Below are 22,050 nucleotides of genomic sequence, written 5' to 3' on the forward strand. Positions count from 1 at the left end.
ATTGAAATTCAAGTGACGATTCTTTTTTCGTAAGAAAAATCATGGATTCAAAGCATGGATTATCGTTGTTATTTGAAGGTATGGATGGATAAGGATGAAAAATGTGTGTCACCATTTATATTTCAGCCCAAAGACTTATTGAACCACCTGTTATTTCCTTATTTTTCCATCCATTATCCCATTTTATGTTTGACTATCGAAGCAAAACACCTTCACAAATAGCACTTTAGTAATTTCCCGAAGGCCAAAGTGGCTCTACATAAAACGTTCTATACTTAAGCCTCTTTCTGTTCTTCTCCTCCGCTTATCATTTTTCATAAGCATATTTCAAATCGCTCCTTGTTGAAATTCACTTCCCGTTAGAGCTTCCACACGGCAAGAATCAGAATCCCTTGCAAAACCACAAGCCACGGTCCACAAAATCTCATTAGCAAAGATCAATACACAACAGCGGCACCGACTGCTGGCCGATGATGGATTAATATATGGAAAAACTTAATGGGAAAAGTTTAACTGGAAAGCGTTAACTCCCCCCCGGGGCCGGTCACGCCATCGCGATGGACAGCACTCACAATCGACGGACCGATACCCGACTCCTGGCAGCGCTTGTTTCAAATATCGATCCATTTCGTTCCGTTCCGTTTACGTTCCCAGGTACGCGTCATCAAGTCCGACAACAACGGGCTCGGTATCTCGATCAAGGGTGGCCGCGAGAACCGGATGCCGATACTGATTTCCAAGATCTTTCGCGGTATGGCGGCCGACAACGCGAAAGGCCTGTACGTCGGTGATGCCATCCTGTCGGTGAACGGTGAGGACCTGCGGGACGCTACGCACGAGGAAGCGGTGCGGGCACTCAAGCGCGCCGGCCGTGTCGTCGACCTCGAAGGTAAGACCCACTTTCGATAGTGTTAGGGAACTTATGGTACGCGCGCTTCTCCGAAACACCCTTGCAGATTGGTAAGCAGCTTACACCAACACCATGAGGTGAGTGGTTTGTTTGTGATGGCATTGTTTTGGCCTGGCATCGCTTGGCGACACCTCACCATACGATGGCCATTTTCCGGTGTTGCGCTTCTTTCCGAATGACAGCACCTTCCTCGAGAGATCCTTTCGAGTCAAAGTGTGTGCTGTTGAAAGGCCATCAGTGGCAGCAGCAAGCTTCCAGTTTTATGATGTTTTTTTTCTTGCAATCCCCTTGGTGTTGTTGACCAGGCCAAGCTCATGCCCAACACCCAACGTTACTGCAAGTCATTCTCGACGAAAAAAATGGCCAAAAATGGCTGAGGTCTACGACGCAAACAAACTACCTCGAACCATGGACAATGACAATGCATAACGCACGCTGTAAAGCCAAGGCAGAGCTAGCAACGCAGACGTTTTGGGAAGGAAATGGAAAACGAAATGTCATACTTCCCCCCGGGGAACTGCTGCAGCTACCGTCTGCTGAGGCTGAGAGGCCAACCGGACCAAAACTGTCCGGAAAAACTGTCCATGAAATTGGATTTATGATTTATAAGACCACCTCCCCCTTCGCCCCGGGTGGATTGGAATTGGTTAGCGCCACGGACGCAGAATACGCAATGAGTGACCATTCTGTTCGCGCATCGCATCGCTCGGAAACGCATCGTTATGTGCGGTTGCGGATGATGTAGGGTAGTGGGTGAGCTGGTGGGAGGATCATCGAGCCCGCAGTAATCAGGAGGAGTAAGAAGAGATGGTGAACGCACGGGAATCCATCTCGATTAAGCGGTGTACCAGGAAAGAGAGAGAGAGCGACGTGTTCTCCGCTGTTTGTTTGCCATTAAGCTGCGCCCCATCTCCGGACGTTTTGCTTCATTTTCTTTGCCAATTTAATCCGTAAGCATGGCCGCGCATGGCGGTGCACTGGATTTGGGGAGGTTTTTTTTTTCGTTCGCTGTTAGTCCCGTTGTTGCGTTGTATCGCTGCAAATCTTCTCCCAGGGAGGCCGCTGTCGTCTTCGCCCTGGCGGCGGTTTGGCGGTTTATGTTGCATCACGTGCGTTCGTGCGTGCGTGAGCGATGCGCGCTCCGGAGGAACAAATTAAAATATTGGTTGTTTACCGTACGTGCCGTGGCATGTCATTAGTTGCGTTGCTCGTTTTTCATCTTTTTCTTTTTTCTTTGCTTCCGGAATGTTTTTGGCAGCGGTAGCAGCATATTATCACGCGCCTCCATCGATTCCGCATCGATGGAGGCGCATGGTAGCTCATGTTTTCGAAACAAAACAAAAAATGTTAAAATTATTGTCTTTACCATTTTGATAGGGGCATATTTTCTAGAAAACATTCCATTCTGGTACATCCACGCGGTAGATTGAATCACAGTTAAGAGTCTGCGCCACCGAAACCACAAAGAACGTTGCGCGCGCGGCCCCTCCTCCAATTAAACGAGTTTTCCAGTGTCGGCCGACTAATTTGCTAGGAAGATTCTCATTCCTCAGCAGACAAAGGTCACAAAAGCCCACGGTGGGGCACGCGCGTGCCCACAGATTTGAATTAAAATGTCGCTGGAATTGAAACATTAATTTGCGGTCAGCGGTCTTGGCCGAGCGGTGGTGGAGGAGAAGGAGATGTAGAACAAAGACACACGCGTACGGAACACGTCTTCAAACGACGTAAGACATTCAACAGCTTACTCACCCCGGCCTGGCGCGTGGTCGGGCATAATTTTGGGCGACCCTAATAAATTGGTTGCTCCGGAGCATTAAACCGCAACCGCTCGACGCAGCGTTCTTCTTGGTGAGGGGTAACCTAAGATGGGCTGCTTCCAAAGGAACGGCTACCAAAGCAGGGTAGTAATGGGGATGGTGGTAATGGAATTCTAATCACAAAACCTGTCCACCTCGGCTCCCCACTCCCCAGGATAATGAATTTCCCTTCGGCAGATGCAGTGACCGACCTACGAACTAATGCGATGTGTTCGACGTGACCTTTTGCCCTGCCCTCTTTAATGCCTCTCAGCCAGGGAAGCTTAATTTGCATTGGAGGGGAAAAAGTTTTTCGATTTAACGGAGCGGGGTTCAGTGTCACGATGGCGTCGGTCAGAAACCAATCGGGGTTCCAACAAGTGTTCCATTAAAATCACTCAACCAACACCGACATGCGATGCCATGTTCCATGTTGAGAATTGTTTTCATGCCGCCGGTTATCTTTTGCCCGTCAACTGAGCTCGACATTAATGATGTTAGGGCACCAGCAGCAGCAGCAGCAGCAGCATTGTTTTCCATGCGAATACCAGCATCCAACGGATGATAGCGATCGTTGATGAGGGTTTGCCGCTTCAGCTGGGAGTTATTACTAGCGCTGATGGGTTTCTTAGTGGCCGGTCTTTGATGTGCGTACGAGCGAACGGCTACGCGCTCAATCGTTGCATCCATCCGTGAGTCAATCATCTCGTTATTCACTCTCTGGTTGATGTTTTCCAAGTAGCGACTAGCTGGTGCGGTCTAGCTTCATGTACGTCAGTTTGTGCACTTTGTGAATCGAGTCCATTCATGTGTCGAATTCAATGCATAATGCACCAACGGCTGCAAGGATGTCGATTATCTTTCTCGATCGTCTTGTAAGCATTCCGAGTCCACAGTTCTAGTTCGATGACGGTTCGAGAGGGATTAAATGTAGATTTCGATGCGTTTTATGCTCTCTCTTATTGTCAGAGCAAGTTCTGCTCGCTTGTAAGTGGTTTTTGTGTTCAACATCGTCGAGAAGTGATGTTGTCCTTGTTTTAAGCTTAGATGGAACCACTTTTAAAATACGACATTTTCGTTTATGTTGCGTTGACCTTGTACCTACTTGCTTAAAGTACATAGAGAATTATTTTGAGTATCCCAAGCCTAAATTGAGAATAAGGGAAAGCCATACGTTATATCTAGAGGCATAAAACAGATGGTAATACATTCTTTAGTTACGTTATCCTGCATCGCTAAACTTTTCAAAAATAAGTAAATAACTAAGAGAAGAAAAATCATTCTTATACACACCAAGGGACCTGGCTGTTACCGAACACAACTTTCGCCAAAACGAATTTGCATAAAAATGCTTCAACGAACTACTTTCCATATTAAAGGAGAGAAGTATTGAGAAAAAATTGAACCCTAGTAAAGTCTAAAATTCACGCAAAATAGACACAATCTAATGGCCAACGGTTCGGAAAATGATAGTCAGAGGCTTTTCTGGAGCGAAAAAAAAAACACTTCTTTATCCGAACTAAGTAACCTCCACCTGACGCTCCTTACTCCTTCCAAATAGCTACGGAACGACCCAAAACGGACCACTCTGGCGTGCCAAAATTGGTTTTCTCTACCATCAGTCCAGTTAGCAGGTGGTGCCCGTTCCGGCTGAGTGACCCCACCACACATACGCACACATCCTTTTGCCCATGCCCTTTTATCTTAACTGCTTCCGGCTTTTAGCTCCCGCTAATGGCGCTGCTCTTCTTCTTCGACGCACGATCGGCGATGAGTTTTGCATTTGACTTCGTTCGGCTCGTGCTGCGCAAAATTGATTACGATCGAAATGGGTTCCGGAATGGCGGAAAAAATACCTCCTCTTCCTCCACCCCAGCTCTTATGCTGCATGCCGCCATCTCCATCACTTTTGCGCACAAACAACAACGGCACAAGGACGACCGATTTCCCAGCCGAGTCGCGGCTTCCAGTTCACTTCTTCTGGCTGGTGCCGCGAACTGGGATGCTTCCCAGTGTCCGTACGGGCGTGCGAAAGAAGGGGTCAACATGTGGAAGGTTAATTAAGCTAATCCGATAATTGCTTCCTAACGAGGTGGCGCGCTTCGCATTCACCCGGAACGCCCGGAACCGCTGGCCGTTCTCTTTCGTTCTCCGTTCGCCGGAGTGTTCGATCGAATTCTTTCGAGCGTCGCCGCCTGGCAGGTGAGGACGAGCAAACAGCGCGCTCAGCAAATAGTGTGCTTCCGGACATTTAGAAATCGAGGTCAGAGTTCAGAGGCAGTGGCCCAGTCGAACGAACGAACGAACGAATGCTGCTGGCCGCCGCCAGTTACCGACCGTACCGATCCGATCCGATCCGGTGTCGTGAGGTGAGGCCTCCACCCTAGTACAGTATGTCGTAGCGGAAGGAGGAAATGGTTCCCTCCTCTGTGTCGCTCTCTCCTTCAACTTTAGGTGTGCGGACACATTGCGTAGCAGTAGACATCAGGGCGAGCGCTCCCCAAGACTGGCATTAACCTTGAGTACCACTCAAGCAAATGTCCTCTACGTCCCATTTCCGGAAGCTCTGCCTGGCCGGCTGGTTGGCTGGCTGGTGGATCCTTAAAGTAAACGGATACGGGCCCCAGGAAAATGTGTGACTTCGTGTGTGCATTGTGCGCTATGAGGGTAATCTACCTACGACGACGTCGAACGACATCCGGAGCGCATCGAGCGTCTAACAAGTATTGCGTTCTTCTCTCTCTCTCATTTTTTACTGTTCTCTCTTTTTGTCTCCTTTTGCTTCTCAAGGGCTCATCTGAAGTCCTTTGAGGGAGGTTTTTCGATGGAGATAAAATTGAATCAGCATCTTGGGGTTCTGTCAGCATCGCCAGCTAAACACCGACCAGCACTAGCCTGACACACAAATAGTGTTGGCTGGCCCAAAAAATACACCCACACAGACCCACGCAGGACCATGGACGCACGGACTAAACTGCTAAATGATTCTGCTTCCCTCGCTGCCCCACAACGAACAGGAAACTTTTACCTTTTGACCCCCGTTGCGGAGCGGACCGTTGTCGTCTGACGAAGCGAAAAAAGGGGTGGGTGCCATTTGCTGGACGCCTAAAGTGAGGCAGAAGAAGGGATAAACTTCTCCGCATTCTTTCTCCACTTCCGGTGCCCCCCCCCCCCTCGCTCTCTCTCTCTCTCTCCCTCCCTCTCAATCTTAGCAAAACAATCCTCAACTCCTAGGATCAGACCGTCCATCCCAAGATCATCATTAGGGCTCTTTGCGGATGTATTCGTTGCGTTGCGGGTTGCGTAGCCTAAGCTCCGGTGGCTAAGCTCCTCTGTCACAAGGTGTCGAGCTGATGCTGCTTGTTGGTGGTGGTGGTGGTGCTGTGGTGTTTGGCCGAATGGTGCTGTGATTTTATAACATCGCCAATAAAACAGTGCATTTTATGGAGCCAAGCTTTTATGGGCCACAATAGATGAAAAGTGCCAGCCAACGTCGACGATTTTGTGCAAATAAAAGATGCCAGTTGCGCGAGTCGTCCTTCTCGTTCCCGGGGTTTTCGGCTCGTCGGGCAAACGCAAGGACGTCGTCACCAAGTGGCCTCGAGGTCGTCGGAGCCTGAACTGCTCCTGTACTGGGCTCTGAATAAGTGACCAGGAATACACAACTGTCTTTGTGAGGTCACCTTCCCCCCAGTTCGGTCCCTTATCGATAGCTCGTAAATTATACTTGCCCCTTAAAACCGTTCCCTTTGTGTATGAAGTTCTGGAGGAACTCCAGAGCTGGAGTTGCTCCTACCGTCGCTGGAAACCAATTTGCTTTTCCCGAATTTGCAAACTTTAAACCGGCTACCAGCACTTAAAGTGTTAGAGAAAAAAAAGGAAAAGAAAACGCAGAGAATAATGAACTCCATAACGATTGTGGGATCGGAGTGCTCTACCCCCTCGGCGACTGATAAGGGGCCATTGCTTGTACACAATAAGAGTTAATGCGAATGAATCCATTTCTTCAATGTCGAACCATCGCAAGCCGTAGCATAATCATCAACAGCGACGAGTAACGTTCGATCAGATAAACCGTGGATCGTCGTAGGGTGGACGTTCCTAGGCCTACCATTGGCTAGAAGTGTTAGAAGTAATTAGTTTAAAGCACCATTAGCAACGAGTAGTGGCAGCAAACCCTTCGGTCCGTAGCTCAAACGGCAGCATCCTCGGCCATTATCGCTGCGAATGGTCCTCCGTTTTTTGTTGGGCTTGGAGTGGTGGTTTCCTAGTTTCTCGGGCGTCCAGAGCACATCCATCGGTGGTGGTGTGTTGGTCACGGGAAGTAATAAAAACCATTCCTGCACTCGCACCCATTCATCATGCGCATTACTTCCTTCCCCTCGTTCGACCACATTTTTCGGTGGTTCGAAGCGAACTTTCCCGGTGCCCGGCCCGATTGTAGTTGCAGCTCTGCTTTCTGCTCTAAAATCTCCCCACTCGCCACGCGCAAGCATAAAAGTGAAAGAGCGCAAAGCGAACGCTCGCCTGCGAGAACTCATAAAACTCACATTTTCGAAGCAGAAACATAAATAACGCAAAAGCCAAAACAAAAACCCATTTTCCAAGGACACGCGAGTGTGTGTGCGCGGGCGCGCTTTTACACGCATCCTGGCACAGGCGTTGCAACGCGCGGTGCTGTAACCGGGAGTCTCCACTTAGCCGAGAGCTATTGATAACAGGAAAAGCATAAAATACGGAGCGAAAAAACAACAAAAAGAAGAAGTAATAGATGGAAGAGAAGGAAGCGGGGAAGCGAAAACAAAAACCAACCAGTGGGACGGTGTCCGTGTCCGGTTTGGCTCCGGTTGCACGAATGCACGACCGAGGCAGGGATGGGATGGAACCGAAACAACAAAACACTAAAGATACCACCATCACCATTGCCGGGGGTTTGGGATGGGGCTTGGTGGTGAGGCGTGAGTTGAATACAGTTCGGGCCCTTGCCCTTGGAACGCAGGAACGTAGCCGGAACAAAACAGATCGCAGTCACCGTACAGCCGAAGCACCTCACGGGAACCGCAGCATCATCTCGAGCACGGTCTTGGGTGGCAGGGAATGGGGCGAGGTCTCGAGAGGATACTACCGGTTACCACGCCCCCCCCCCCCCCCCCCACCCCTCCCCCACATTCCGGAAAGCACTCAAAACAGACACTCTCCCTGATCAGGGGTTCGGAGGACGACGGGTTTGGTCGAGCCAAATTTGAACATCTTCATGCGCTCCACTCGGAGAAGGGAGACCAGTAGGAGATTAATCATTTTATCACTTACAGTGCTGTGTGCGTGCGCCCCTGTATGTGTGATGTGGCTTACTTTTCGACGCGTCCCTTAGCTATCCAGGAATGTAATCGAAACGGATCGATTCCCTGAATCGCGAGGCGGGGACGCGCTTCTTGGTGCTGTCACGTAGCAAATGGCCGTCGCCATCGTACCGCCATTACCGTGCCCATTACTGCTGTCACCCTCGATTACGCTGGAGAGCAAATCAAACAAACCACGGTAGTATGGAGAGTTTCTTTTTCCTGGGATTTTGGGGGTCCCAGGGTTTGCTAGCATTAGCTGGAGCTGACCGACGGCGTTCCACGCGGGAAACAACATTTTTGCCAAAGTGTTAATGCGGCTCTCGAGCAGAACGGAACTGATGGACACCGACGCGAAGGAGAACGTAAATAAGTGCTGTGTTTAACTTTGCTCCGCTTTTGCAATACTAACTTGCGTCTTTTTATCAGAATTGTTTGAGGCTTTCTGGTGGAACATTAGTTTGTTAGTTGTTAAAACATTAATAAAATACCAGGTGAATAGCATCATTAGATTGTGAAGGCCTTTTGCGGTTCTGTGCCTTCGCAAACTGTCGTAAACATATGTAAATTATGTATGAGTGGCCATTTTAACACTAGATTTGCCTTTCTTGACCACACGCAAATGCACGTCACCGATCTGCAAACTTTGTTTGATACTGATGATAAGATCCAAATCCAAATAATGAGATTGTTAAATCATTCAGCTTATCTTCTGAATATGCTTCTAATCGAATACATACCTTCAATTGCATGTGCCATCGAATGAGTTAAATTCAATTTGTTCATAAAAAATATCAAAAGTATAAGCTATCTAAAAAATACATTAAAAATAACCAATAGTGGTATTAATGCTGTTACTTCCTGTTTTCCACTTCTACCATCAGAACCAAAATCACGGTTGTCTCTATCTCTATGTATAACGTTTAAATTTTTTATACTCTGCTGCCCAAACTGCTTGCGATAAATTCACATGCTCAGCTAAACTGCCGCTTCCCTTCGTAAGCACAACCATTCGTCATAAAAACGTCGACAAAGAAAATCTCTGCCAGCGCTCACAACACAACACAACACACAATGCTGATGCTGCAACGCACACAAGCAGAAGCTACGGTGTGGTGTGGTGCGGTCGTGTCACGCTTTCTCCACAAAAATATGATGACACCTCGAGTGGGTATTAGCAAAGTTAGCAAGACTCTGGTTGAATTTATCACATTAAATGAAAATTTTAATTTCATACCACCACCTTCCCTACTCCCGCGATTACGCACCTTCTTACCGCACCCGTGCGGTCGTTACTATGTTGAGCGATGCTGTGCGGTTTTTGCCTTTTCTTCCATCTTATCCATCTCGCAGAAGCTGCATAAGAATGGTGGCACTTGCTAGGGCCCCGGGGGTGCTAAATTTTGCACGTAGCCCTGATCCAGCACAGCATGAAGAAGTAGTATGGCGAGTATGGCGAGGGAAGAAGTGCAGGAAAATTGCTAAATTATAAAATAGCAAAGTACCACGACAACGAGGGGACGCTTAAATTAAAAGCATCGCCATGTTGCGCCGCGAAACCTTACCGCACGTGGCCGCACGGCGACCGTTAGCGTGCGAGAATTCTTTCAACCCCAAAAAGGAGGAGCGAAATTTCTTGGAAAATATCCCTGCAACCACATTCCGGGAGGGGGGGGGGGGGGGCGGATCGTACCGTATCAACGCGACGGGACGGAAAAGGGTGTCCCCTACCACCACCATGCGGTACGCAGCATTGTATTGCGGTTTTCTGGGGTGGGCTGCCACGGCAATGAATGCATTTTCGAGCGCATGTTTCGATCGCACAAGACGTGTGCGGCGACGATGGCGACCAAGGGTGGCAAAAGAAAATGCAGACCGAAACCGCGACAATGCCGCGAAACGTGCGAAAAAGTATTTCCAATTTTCACGCTGCTGCGAGCAGATCCTCGAAACGGCATCCGGTGCTGTGCCTTTCGCCATGTGCATCTGCGGAGTTCCGCGGGAAAACAGAAACAGAACAACCTCTGGGCGGGGGGGGGGGGGGGGGGAATGGAAACCGGGAACTACCTTTCCCTTTTTGCCCGTGCTCTGCTACGGGTGCGCGCCGCGAGCATAGAATTCAATTTTAATTCGCTTCAAAGCAAAGCACCTTGCTAGCCTTGCAGCTGGCGCACAAAAGCATTCAATTAGCTAGCTGGCCGGCATTTCGAATTTGCTGTCAGCATTTTTGCGTTCTTTTTTTCTGCACAAAACACTATCCTGTTACTAACGTTATGAAATAGAAAAGAATGCCCGGCGGAGAAAGGGAGACATTGCCAAAGAAGCAGAATTCCTTCTCGCCGAGCAATCAAAGGAAATTCCTGTTCATTTTTATACGGCAACCGGGAAAAGGGAATAAATAAATTAAAACAAATATCAGAAACTCTTCAAGTGGACGCACTTTCGCACGTAATTTATGTAAATTTGCTCCGCAAAACTCAATTACCTTGCTGACCTTCAATCGCCGCGATGATCCGGTTGCTGAAAGCCGATCGGTCACTCTTGACTGCTTTGCACGGGATGCACAATCCCCGTCTGGTAGTCGTCGTGCTCCCCAAGGCTTACAGATCACCCCATCATGCACATGCAGGCACACGTTAGCATGTCTGTGGGTGATTCCACACAGAATGGTCATTCCTAGTCCTCCTGGCGACACGGAACGGCGATGGTCAGCAAAGTTGCTGATCCTGATGAAGGATGCAGGAGGAGGCAAGAAGAGGCAGAGTAGTATCTTCAAATGGCATGATGAATGGTTGCCGTGCTCGTGCGGACGGCGATACATAAATCTTTAATTCTATCACGACAAACCCTCGCAGCGCCAATGATGGATGAACTGCTGGATTGCCAGACCACCAACCTCTCTCTTTCTCTCTCTCTCTCTCTCTCTCTCTCTCTCTCTCTCTCTCTCTTTGTGGCTTGCTCTCATTCGCTCGAGTGTCCTTTATCATCGGACAGGACATCATGATGGTACCATGTGCATGTCACGTGGAGTGGGGTGGAAGTTGGAAGGGGAGATGGTGGTACTGCCGTGATTAAATTCACACTGGTCGTACATGACACCACCACCGTTGGCTGGAAAGGGGCTTATGTTGTAGCCGACATGCCGGACAAAGTGGACATGCTACTGAAGCTGCGGTGGTGGTGGTGGTGGTGCTGGAAGGACCGAAGCGACAAGCAAAAGTACAAAACGTTGAAGAGGAGTGCCCATTCCTCGCTTCGCCTCATTCACTGCACTGAGCAAAAGAAGAGAAAGAAGAGGAAGAAGAAGATATCATTGTTTATCTGACCGGATCCGGGACGCCGGGACCATCCATTAATCTTTGCTGCCCGCAACTGATGCAACTCTGTCACTCTGCCACTTCTTTGCTCACAAGTCACTTTCGATGAAACAATTCGCATCTCGGACAGCTCGGACTTCTCGGAGACAATAGAAAGCAATCAGGAGCAGCGGTTTGACCTTTTGCAATGGGAGACAGGAGAGAGAGAGAGCTTTGCCAGGAGGTTGTTGCTAGAGGTGGGCCTTCCTAATAAGCCTAAATGCGCCTACTGAGTGAGGTGAAGTGACATAGGAGCCCAATGGCTACGATTTGCTTTCCAATTGCCCACTAGATCGGAACACTTTCATTGGTACTTCAACTACAGAGCAGGTACCGCAGACGATTGATGTCTTTATCAGGAGTGGTGGTTAGATTCTTACAATGGATTCCAATCGCCACAACACTATGCTGACTATGTAAAGAATACTGAACGCTCAAGCAATACTAAACGGAAAAGCAAACAACACTTACAACGAATGCCCTAGTCCTTGTTCATCTTAACCGCACTTGTAGTAGAGCTTTGCCTGCAACCGAGAACCGCATTGTTATGCTCTACTACTTCCGAGAGAACAAGCGGCCATCGTTAGCACCCCAACCGACATCAACCATCGATTGTTCAAAGTGCACGCACCGAGTACCGAGGGGAGTTAATTAGTGGAGTTTGTGCAAAAACTAAACAGATTTTCTTCTTCTGCTCTTGTTCTCCGTTTGCTTCCAGGTAAGCATTGGCTGCACCACTGACAGAGGAGCCTATCAGTTGCAAGTAACTATGAACCTTTGATGGGGCCCGGTAAGTGATACGATGCAGTACTTTTGCTCGCTCTACGTGATTGATGACTCTTTCTCTCGCTCTGCCTTCGACACCACGCCAGCAACCTCAGCAAGGGCACGTGCAACCCCAAACGCAAACATACACAGCCTACTTTGGGCGCTCTTGAGCTACTCCCCCCCCCCCCCCTCCTCACAATTGGCTGCACTTTCAGAGAAGTCGAGCCACCGGCGGTCCGCTTGCTGTTGGTTTACTAACAAGCGCGCTGTGCCTGATGGCCACTGGCCCCGGGTTTCTGTGCTCCTGCTCGCTCCATGGCTTTTCCAAGCAAGCGGCAGGCAGGGGAAATCAATTCCGTAACCATGTAACGGTACACCGGGGAGTAAGATTGATTAGTGTGGCCCCGAAGAAGCGAAGCGGTTGCCAAGTGCACCGGATTATCGCCTTGAAAGGGACTCCGACAAGACCCACTGACCGACCCAAAAGGATCTAAAAAAAAAAGGGAGGGTTTGCTCTCCGGTGGGTTCGATCAAAAGGGTGTGCCGGGATTTTATGCGAATTTGATTGATCGTTCGTTGGTCTCCTCCTCCGTCTCTCCAGTGGCTCTCTGCTGGCGGCCTAGCCCCCAAGACCAAGCCGGAGCTGTGATGGTGACGATGATGATGACGAGCAAGGAAATCAGCGCGTTCAACTTCTGCGAAAAACTGGATACCGGTCGTGCCATTCCGGGAAGGGCTGTTGATGATTTCGATTCCAAAATTGGTTATTGGCAATCGCTGGTGGGGTTGGTCAATCGTGGTGGTGCCCCTTCTAAGAATAGACGGCGTCGCGGCGCGAGAACCGCGTAAATGAGCTGGAAAATTAATTGCCCGGGAACGAGTAAAATTTGTGATTTCTGGAATTCTCGTGACTCGCGACGCGCCTCGCTACTCTTCATCGTCGCTTCCCTCGTGGCGTGTTGGGCGGAGCGCGTAGCGTTTGATTCGCGAGCCCCGGACCCAGCGGCAAAGCAACATCAAAGAGCGAAGAAATGGTGGTAAAGGAGGTCCGCAGGAGTTGTGGCGTTGGTGGGAAATTAGTTACGCTCTGGGAGGACGACGACGACGACGACGCAGAGGATGATGAGGATGAGCAAATTGAAATGGTGCTCCCTTGCTCTGGTGAAACCGGAGCGAAGGAAAATGGAAATGTTTTTCACGTGACCTTTTCCGCTCTGGTCCGTTAGTGGGAGTGGTGGATTTTTGGAGCAATACCGGAGCAGGGAGGGGTAGTGGGGCGCATAATACATCGCTAGAGTGCTTCTGGTGAGCGTTTTAATTAAGCAAGCGTCTCGCAAATCTGTCTACGGGAATGTTTGCCCCCCCGCAAAGAAAAAAAACATTAACCACTTCTTTTCTTACGTGGATTTTTTTTTTCGTTATCTTTTCAAGTGAAGTGAGGTGTGCCATGGTTTCATTTGGCTTCTCTTTATGTTCTACCAGCTATACCTAAGCACTACCTCTAGCCAAAGATAATTGCAAAGGAGTTATGCTCCGCTTTTGAATCCACGCATCCATGAAGAGCGTGCCTACAAGTGGCTTCTTGATGTGTCTATGTATGCTGCCAGATTAATTTCCTTCCGTTCGACTTCCAATTCATCCAAAAGACACTTCCAAATACCCTGGTACTTGGCCCGTCACGCCAGAAAAGGATCGCGAAGCCGTAAAGTCGATTCTAATCTACACTGAGAACCGAGCAGCATAGAATTCCCATTGCCGTGGCGTAATGCTGCTGTTCCCAGGCCCTCGAATGTGTCGAATACGTGTAATCCGACCGTCCTGAAGGTGGTGCCATCATGCAACAGATGCTTAAGCTGTTCTACCAACGGGTATGAGTGTTTTTGGTGTCTAAAGCCCTCTCCCTCCCTTTCTCTCTTTTAAGCGGCGCACACTGGCACGCTTTTCATTTAATCTTTCCGGGACCCATTCCGTAATGAGGTTCCTTTGCCGCGGAAATAGATTTCACTTTCCTCCGCGTTCCATCACCACCACCACCACCACCATTCTAACCTCTCTCACAAAGGGGAAAGTTCTCATTCTCGCGCCGAATGCCGCCGGGCAACGCGTATTAAATCAATTTGTTTTCCATCTTCATCGTCCTCCATTTTGCCCACGGCCACCACCGCTGCTGCCATAGCAACAGCTCACACGTGTACCACACTGAGGGTAGCCCGGAATGGCGCGAATTCGCGGAACTCCTCTAAGCTTCTTTTGAAACCCCGGGATCGCTGTAGCAATCCTTCGGCTATTCTTCAAGCTTCTCCTTCTATTTTTTTTCGCTTTTCACTTACCCTCCCTCTCCGGATCCGGTCGCTTCGAACCAAACTGCCACTGCCAGGTGCAGGCCAAGACCGGTCCTGGAGTGTTCTGGAGGGGTCTGGGGTGGTACCTCCACCCATCGACCATCGGAGGATCAAAGTGTACGAGCTTCCGCACGCGCTCACGCTCGCTCTCGGCGCTTCGAGCACCGTATTGGGCCCCACCAGGATGCCTTCTTCTCCTACCTTTGCCTCGCTTTCATCGAACCGGAAGAGGCTTTTAGCGGCAGCCGGAAGACGGACTGTGAAGCGCTCAGCGCTCAAGCTCAGCTCGGCAGGAAGGAGCGATCTTACAGGATATCGCTCGTTTTGGGTGGAAAGTGAAATTCAAACCGCCACCCACTGGAGGGGACACAAGAGGTGGGGGGGGGGGGGGAGCTGTACACCCCATCACACCGCTTCCCGCGTTCACTTGGCGTTCGTTGGCTGGAGAACTTTTACAACCAACTGCGGAAGGTTTCCGTTCCTCAGCTGAGGTCTAACGGGGACTGCGGTGCGGGGAAGCGTTGTTAACGCAATTTCAACGACCTAGCTCGTACTAGAGCTAGAGGGGTGCCTGTGTAGCATGCATGTAAGTTATTATGAAAAACCATTTACGTGTGACAGAGAACAGAGGTATGCTTTGAGGTATGCTTTGAGGTGTAAGACTCTCCTTACTTATTAGATTCCTGTGTGCGCCTGTGTGTGTCCTCGAGGGCAAGAATAGCTTCAAGAGTATAAAGTGAAGTTAGCTTTTATAGCCAATCTTCTCCTTCAATGTTACAGTTGATACACTTTCCTTCTCCAGAGGGAATTTAAACACGGGTATCAAGTATTTCTACAAGAATCACATACAAGACACCAAGAACTGTTGCAATGACCTTTCGTTTGATCTTTCACAATCCATATTTACCTCTGAATTCGCTCCATAATCAATTATAAAGCCCAAATAGCTAATTTCAAGGCACCAAATGACATTTTATGCTAAGCTAATTACAGTTCCTTTGCATCTAAAGTATGAATTAATAAAAAGAGACAAAATTTGCCGATTTTTCATGGGCAAACCAGTGCAGTCGCACTGCAGAAACTAAAAATGCAGCATCAATAATACTTATCCATCAGTCATCAGACAAAATTTGAAAGCTCGATCAGTCGAGCTTTAATCGTGATGGCGAAAAATGTGAAGCAACTTCGTTCCTAGATCGGTGCACTTTCAAAAACAGGTATCCTGATACGCAAAAAAAGGTCTTCGTGTGCCACTTTGCGAGAGACGGAAATGGCCGTTCGAGTTTCTGTAAGTTCTTTGCGCTATTGCGCAACAATAAAAGCATCGGAGGGAAAAGTGGCTACATCGCTGCGTAGGATTGGCTGTGAGGTCAGTGCAACTGACCAAACAGTTCAGAAATACCTGGCGGACATGGGTAAACACGTCAGAAAGTGGCAGTCTTGGCCGCAGATCTCGGAGCAGCACGCAAAGACTTGAAGCGATAGTTAGACGCAAAGGAGCGGCTGAGATTGCCGAAGATTGCGAACCTTTTCTACGTCTCCCTGCTGCTGCCCATCAAAAATTTCAGGGTTACCTTTAAACGTAGGATCTATTGTAACAATTTATTGCAAACGCGGAGGAGGAATTGATTAGACACAAGCACAAAAAGAGTTGAAAAACATGTGCACAAATATGTTTTCGACTGCCATGTCGAAATTACCGACAAAGAATCCTGCTCAAAATGGCGCCATTTTTTTGCGAATGAACTGATAAACTCCCTTTTCAAATGTAATTTACAAAACTCAATTATCTGTCATAGTTTATTTTTTATCACCATTCAAATTTCATCTCTTTTTTTAAGCATACGTTACTAGAAACCATATTTGCTCCATAGAAGTTGCAGTGCTAAAAAATCGAATCATAATAACGTCTATTCTATCTATCTCTCTCTCTCTCTGCATTACCTTACTTCTAAGAGCTACGTTTCAAAAGATCTTGCACTCATTCTTGGCACAGAAAACTCAGCCAGCCCTGGAGGTGTGCTCCACTCCCGCAAACCAACTAGCTCACAGCGCGCCATTATTATTGCCACAGCCATTCGCTTAACAATGACTTGGTCGCGGGCACCGCGAGAACTCGTCATCGTTCCCAAGCTCACGCTTCATCCTTCCGACCGACTGGGTGAACGTACGAGCACACACCCTGGTTGAGGTGAAAAACTACGTGTTCTCTTCGCTTCTTCGCTGTCACGCATCAAGGATCGATAAATTTCATGCCAGCTATCACTGGGCAAGGGGCATGTACAGAACGCCCCTCCAATCCCCCTCCTCCTCATTGGAGGGAAGGAACACCGTCACGGCAGGTGCGAGGCTGAAGGACAAATCCTTTCCCTGACCCGGGCCAGGCCCAGGTTGAAGGAGAAGTCAAACCAGGTCCCAGAAAGAGAGGGGCTTTTAGGGGAGGGAAATTCGATTTTCCCACCGCAGCTGGTGGTTGTTGGTCTCCTGGTCGGACGCGAGCACACGTGTGTCGGTGTGTTGGTGAAACGATGTTTTCAACCGAGCCCCGTTTTCGCAAGTGGCTCCAGAAGATCACGTTCACCCTTTCCGCCTCGTCATCCCCAGGCCGCCGCTCTGCTCAACTCAACTTCAATCAGTCAGAATGCCACTAGACGGTGGTTCTGTTGCTGGTGGTCGTGAAGATGCTGTCAAAATTCCTCTCCGCGAGTGAGGTTCTTATGCGGGCTTAATCTCTCCAGCACACACTACCCGGAGACTCACACCGGGACACACACACCACTGTAACGGTTGTTGTTCACATTTCACTCCCTTAATTGAATCATCGTTCCAGGCGATGGCTCATCGCCATACCGAAGGCAACATGTCGGCGTGACATGTCAGCATCGAGTGATAGGTACTCACAAGGTAGCGTCCCGATCTGCGCTTGCGGAAGAAGAGTGGAAGAAGATGGATGGGTGGAGTGGGTGGACGACATTTTCATACCGGTATGCAAACAACAACACGTCGTAATTTCACCGTCGCACTCCGGAATTCTTTCCTATTCCGCCGCCCGAACCCGATGCCGGATCTGTGCCATCATCAGCGGTATATTGTTGTGGCCGCACTCGACATGCAGCTTTCGGTTTTGGTTTGATTGACGCAGTACCTTGGTTGGCAGTAAGTTTTGTTGAGCTAGGTCTGTGGTGTGTCAATTTATCCCCTGTGATCATTATTGATCATCATTGTGTGGTAGATTCGGCTCCGACGGAAACGTTCGTTCGGTTGCGTTGATGATAATTAGATTTTTTTCCACCGCTTTCACCGATGTGCTGTTCCGTCTCTTGGTATTTGTTCGGGTCAATAATGATTGATTTCAGTGGGAACTCGTTCGGAAACCATCATTACATCGTACTCAGCGTCCTGTGAGAAGTGTTGATTTGTGATCACATTGTGATTGGCCCCCTTTATGATTTTGCGTTGCTTTTGACTGATTGGAACTAGATGAGTGACCTTGTATTTATCGTTTCAATGTTAGTGAAGCAACATGCAGCAACAATGGAGTAACACAATGGTTTATTGATTAATCGGGCCTTTCTGATCACTTCCTAGAACAAACCCTACAATCCGTTGCACAATTCGGTTATTAGCTGGAATTCTCTTTGGAAACATGAAAGTACAATGATTTCCCTGACTGATTGCAACATAAACAATTCGAAACAAAGGCTTCCAAGCATAATTTAGTACAAAGACCTCAAATCAGGAGGTAAAGGCAATTCTGAAACTGGTCGCCACGCCGGGAGAACGAAATGATGCAGCTCCGTTGCCGAAATCCGACGATGGAGGCGCCAGGTACGCAGTAAAATTGCATATTTTCAGGGATTTTTAATAGCAATTAAACTCGCAAAATAACCCATGAATCTCAAACTCCATGATGTGCTGAATGTTGAAATGTTGAAAAAATGTTTTTTCAATCAATTTTTCCAACAGTGCTGTCATTGCAGATATATTAACAATCTTCAATTCCAACATATGCACAGAGAATAAAAATACATGGAACATACAATGAATGACCAGACACAACGAACTTATACGCGCCAAATGAAGCTTGATTTTTTTAATAACTTTTATTTTCAAATAACGGAACGTTGGTCGATTTCTATTCAAATTACACCAACAACAAACCCTACAAAAAGCCCTCCAGTACTGTTACTCCCAAAGTTGGTTTGACTTTTTGATGTAATCATCTAAAATCCAATACATAGTTGCAGCCAACGCATTCGCAAAATCACCCTCCAAACGGAGTTTTCTTTTTCACATTCCAAGGGATTCGCCGTGGCGAAGCAGCAACGGCAATGGATGGGTACGGTCTTTGCTGGTTGCGCACATAAATCATGGATGTGCTTTAACTATTCGACTGGAGGCGTGCGTGAATAATTAAGCATTCCCGCAACGCCACTCTGTGTGGTTCCAACATTAGCAGCGGCGGCGACCACAAAAGCCACCCTGAGACAAATCACGATCCATCCGGAGCAGACGACTGCGCCTCCGTTCCGGGAGGCTTTGTTTTGAGACCGCTTAAGCCCCTCCGGGTCTTTTCGCCAGTTTGCCAGGCGTTCCGTACGCAGAAGGCGATAAGCTACGCCGGCGAGCCGTCGGTGGTCTGGGTGTGATTTAATTTATGACCCCTCCGCACTGCCCCTTCCCTCGCATGCGTTTTTACTCGAGTTGAACAAGACCGCGAAGAAGTGAAAGATCTTCTCGAAAAGAGACTATTGTCCCGATCATGAGTTCCACCCGGGGGAAGAGTTTTTGTAAGAACGGAAGGAAGCTGCTTGCACCCTTGCGAGCGCATAGATTGTTCGTACCTAACGTCTAAGCACACAGCCACCTGCACTGCAATACGGGGGCCTGTGAGTTCTTTATGAACGGGGCTTCCATTGTAGGGCGTACAGCAGTGCCGCTTTTGCTGGAGTCCGGAGTGAAATGGTTGGATAAACTGCTTGCGGCCCTGAAGTTGGCATCCATTGGCACATATATCATCATGCAGATCTCGTCCCAAATTGAGTGTATCAAATGGTGCGGTGAAGCATCGCCGCGTGCCATCGGTTGATGGTGCTACCCGGTGCTTTGCTGGAGAAAGTATCCCGTACGCGATGAGCTGCTCGTCCTTCAAGTGTCTTCGATAGTCTTCGGGAGGCAACTTGCTAAATTCCAGGTATCCCTGATGCTGCTGAGGCTGCTGGTGCTGAAACTATCCGGAGAACTGTACTCCAACCCGGTCCAACCGATGTTCTCTAACGCCTCCAGCTGATGCTAGAAGCCTGTAACTTTCAGCTGAACGCTTGTGCGCTAGAAACGTTTACTGAAGCACGTAGGACATGTGTGTCTATGTGCGAGAGAGAAAAAGATAGATTGGGGAGGAAACTAAACGGAAGCTTACCTTAGACACCCTTGGAGTAACGTCACATTGAATCTCCTTACCACGGTAACGCCATCCTGGAGTATGTACCCGTTTGCCTGCTTACTACAGACGCCAGGACGAACGCCTGTCATGGACAGGCATCTTCAGCCCGAAAGCCAAGACATAAGCACGATCCCATTCCAGGACGCGCGATGCGATGGTAGTCAAAGTTTGGGAAGCACACGTGGTGCTCCAAAGGCTGTCGGCGGCGACGACGACAATGATGATCATGATGACGACGACGGTGTATCACCGTGAGACACCATTTCCAACAGAACTTATTCACCCCCCCCCCCTTTTTCGTTCGGGCGTTTAAGGGAGAGTATATGACGGATTCCTCGGGGAAATCACGCATCAGCCACAGAAGAGGCAAAAAAAACACAAGCTCGCATTGAGTGGCTGCCCAGAATGGACTCTTTATCGCGGTGGGTAAGCAATTGGGGCATTTCATTTCGTTTCATTTGATGAACACACTGGAGACTCGATGTGGCAATCGCGCGGTGGCTAGCTGCTCCATTTTTCTCCACGAATCTCTCCCGGGGGTTCGTTGTCCTTGCCAGCGGTCCATAGCGGGGATAAATCACGCTGATGAGCATTTGGCACGCTGGTCGGTGCAGTGGGATTTCTGAAGCGGCTTCTTTTGCTTTTGTTCTGGTGGTGATTTGAGCGCAAAAAGGTTCAATAAATTTATCTGTGTTTGGCCATCGAGCTGCAGTTAGTTGACAATCGGTGAAAAGGAGAACTCTACGGCAATGCAGGGAAAGTGACGGAAATTAAGCGAGCGTTTGCTGACCGCTGAATTTGGGAATTGATCAAGAATCGAGCAATCATATAAAATGTTCTAAAATTCTAACAGCAATTTGTTTAACGCATTTACGCCGTTTGCTGCTTCGACAACAGAGCCGGAAGCTTTGGCTTTGGAAAGAAATTGTTTCTTTGTGGCTTCCTAAGGCCTAAGGCTGTGGCTAAGCAACGTAAGATGCAAAGCAGAAGCGCAGCAGTGGGGTTAAAAGATTTACATATCATCCTCCGTTTATCCAACACGAGGTCGAACGATTCCAACGGACCTCAGCAATGAATCATTTTCATTTGCTGGCCACGGATACACTCTTGTTTCAGAGAGTTTCCATTGTTGCGAGGTGGAACGTCGGGTTTTCTTCACCTTTTTCTTTGGGAGTAGATGATCGAGATGTTTATCATCAAATGGTGGTGGGGGCAGCAAATTAAATGATGGGCCAATGTGAAATACGGAATACATTTGATGTTCTCGCCATGTGATACTTGCGTTATGGGATGAAGATGCACTTGGAACTAACTCATAAAAGCTATAATATTGCAGCGTTGATAGCACGTCGAAATTGTAGGTCATACACAACTGTTAAAAGAATATAATGATGATTCTGGTTACTTGCAGGCATTTGTTATTAACTATTGGGTTAATTTTCCATTCAAAGTGCTTAATTTTGAGCACATTTTACATCCCTATGATTCAATGTCTTTCGTATAAAGTTCAAAGAGATAATCTCCCTTGTTGTGCTCTGGTTTTTTGCGAAATAGTTTTAATTGGCGAATTACGTTTTAAATGAACAAACAATTGTGCGCCATTCTTAAAGGAAGCTTTTATTGTAATTCCAGGAAAATTATTCCGCTTAAGCATCATCCTTTTTTGATCTCATCAACCCCCCAGACAGTACATGATAGATAATAATGATGGGGAGGATCCAATTTAAAGCATTAACAAAGAACACCACACCAGCACCAGCAGCAGGTGGTCTGCACCCACATGAATACACAATACTTCCTAGAATTTCACTGTCACAAGCCGACACAGCTCTACGTTCTAGGTGTCTGATGAAGTACGTTGAAAATAATGACACCCAAGGACAGCACCGTCGACGAAACACGACGTCTGGAACGATCCACCGACAATGCCGGCACATCATTCTTCGCTAAAAGTTCATTGAAGCTCACGCAACACCCCAGCAAACTCACACCCAGCGCAGTGCTTGTGATAAATTGCATTTTCCTACCGTCCACCCACTCGCCCGCCCGATGCATAGCGGGCCAGGGATCGAATTGTGTTAAAAATGTTTAAA

At 48.3% G+C, this 22,050-nt stretch overlaps 1 protein-coding gene across 6 annotated transcripts in view; it reads left to right on the forward strand.

Annotated features, from left to right (window-relative positions):
* Positions 1 to 22,050, forward strand: part of LOC126577998 (beta-1-syntrophin) — a 104,632-nt gene that overhangs the window by 48,833 nt on the left and 33,749 nt on the right. For all 6 annotated transcript variants that reach the window (XR_007608370.1, XR_007608369.1, XR_007608372.1 and 3 more), the window contains exon 5: positions 655 to 889. Coding sequence is in view for 1 of the 6 variants with exons in the window: in XM_050240143.1 (XP_050096100.1) it covers positions 655 to 889 (235 nt within the window). In the remaining 5 variants the exon portion in view is untranslated. The remainder of the gene's footprint in view (positions 1 to 654; positions 890 to 22,050) is intronic.

Source organism: Anopheles aquasalis, chromosome 3 (genome assembly GCF_943734665.1).
Source record: "Anopheles aquasalis chromosome 3, idAnoAquaMG_Q_19, whole genome shotgun sequence".
Taxonomy (NCBI): Eukaryota; Metazoa; Arthropoda; class Insecta; order Diptera; family Culicidae; genus Anopheles; species Anopheles aquasalis.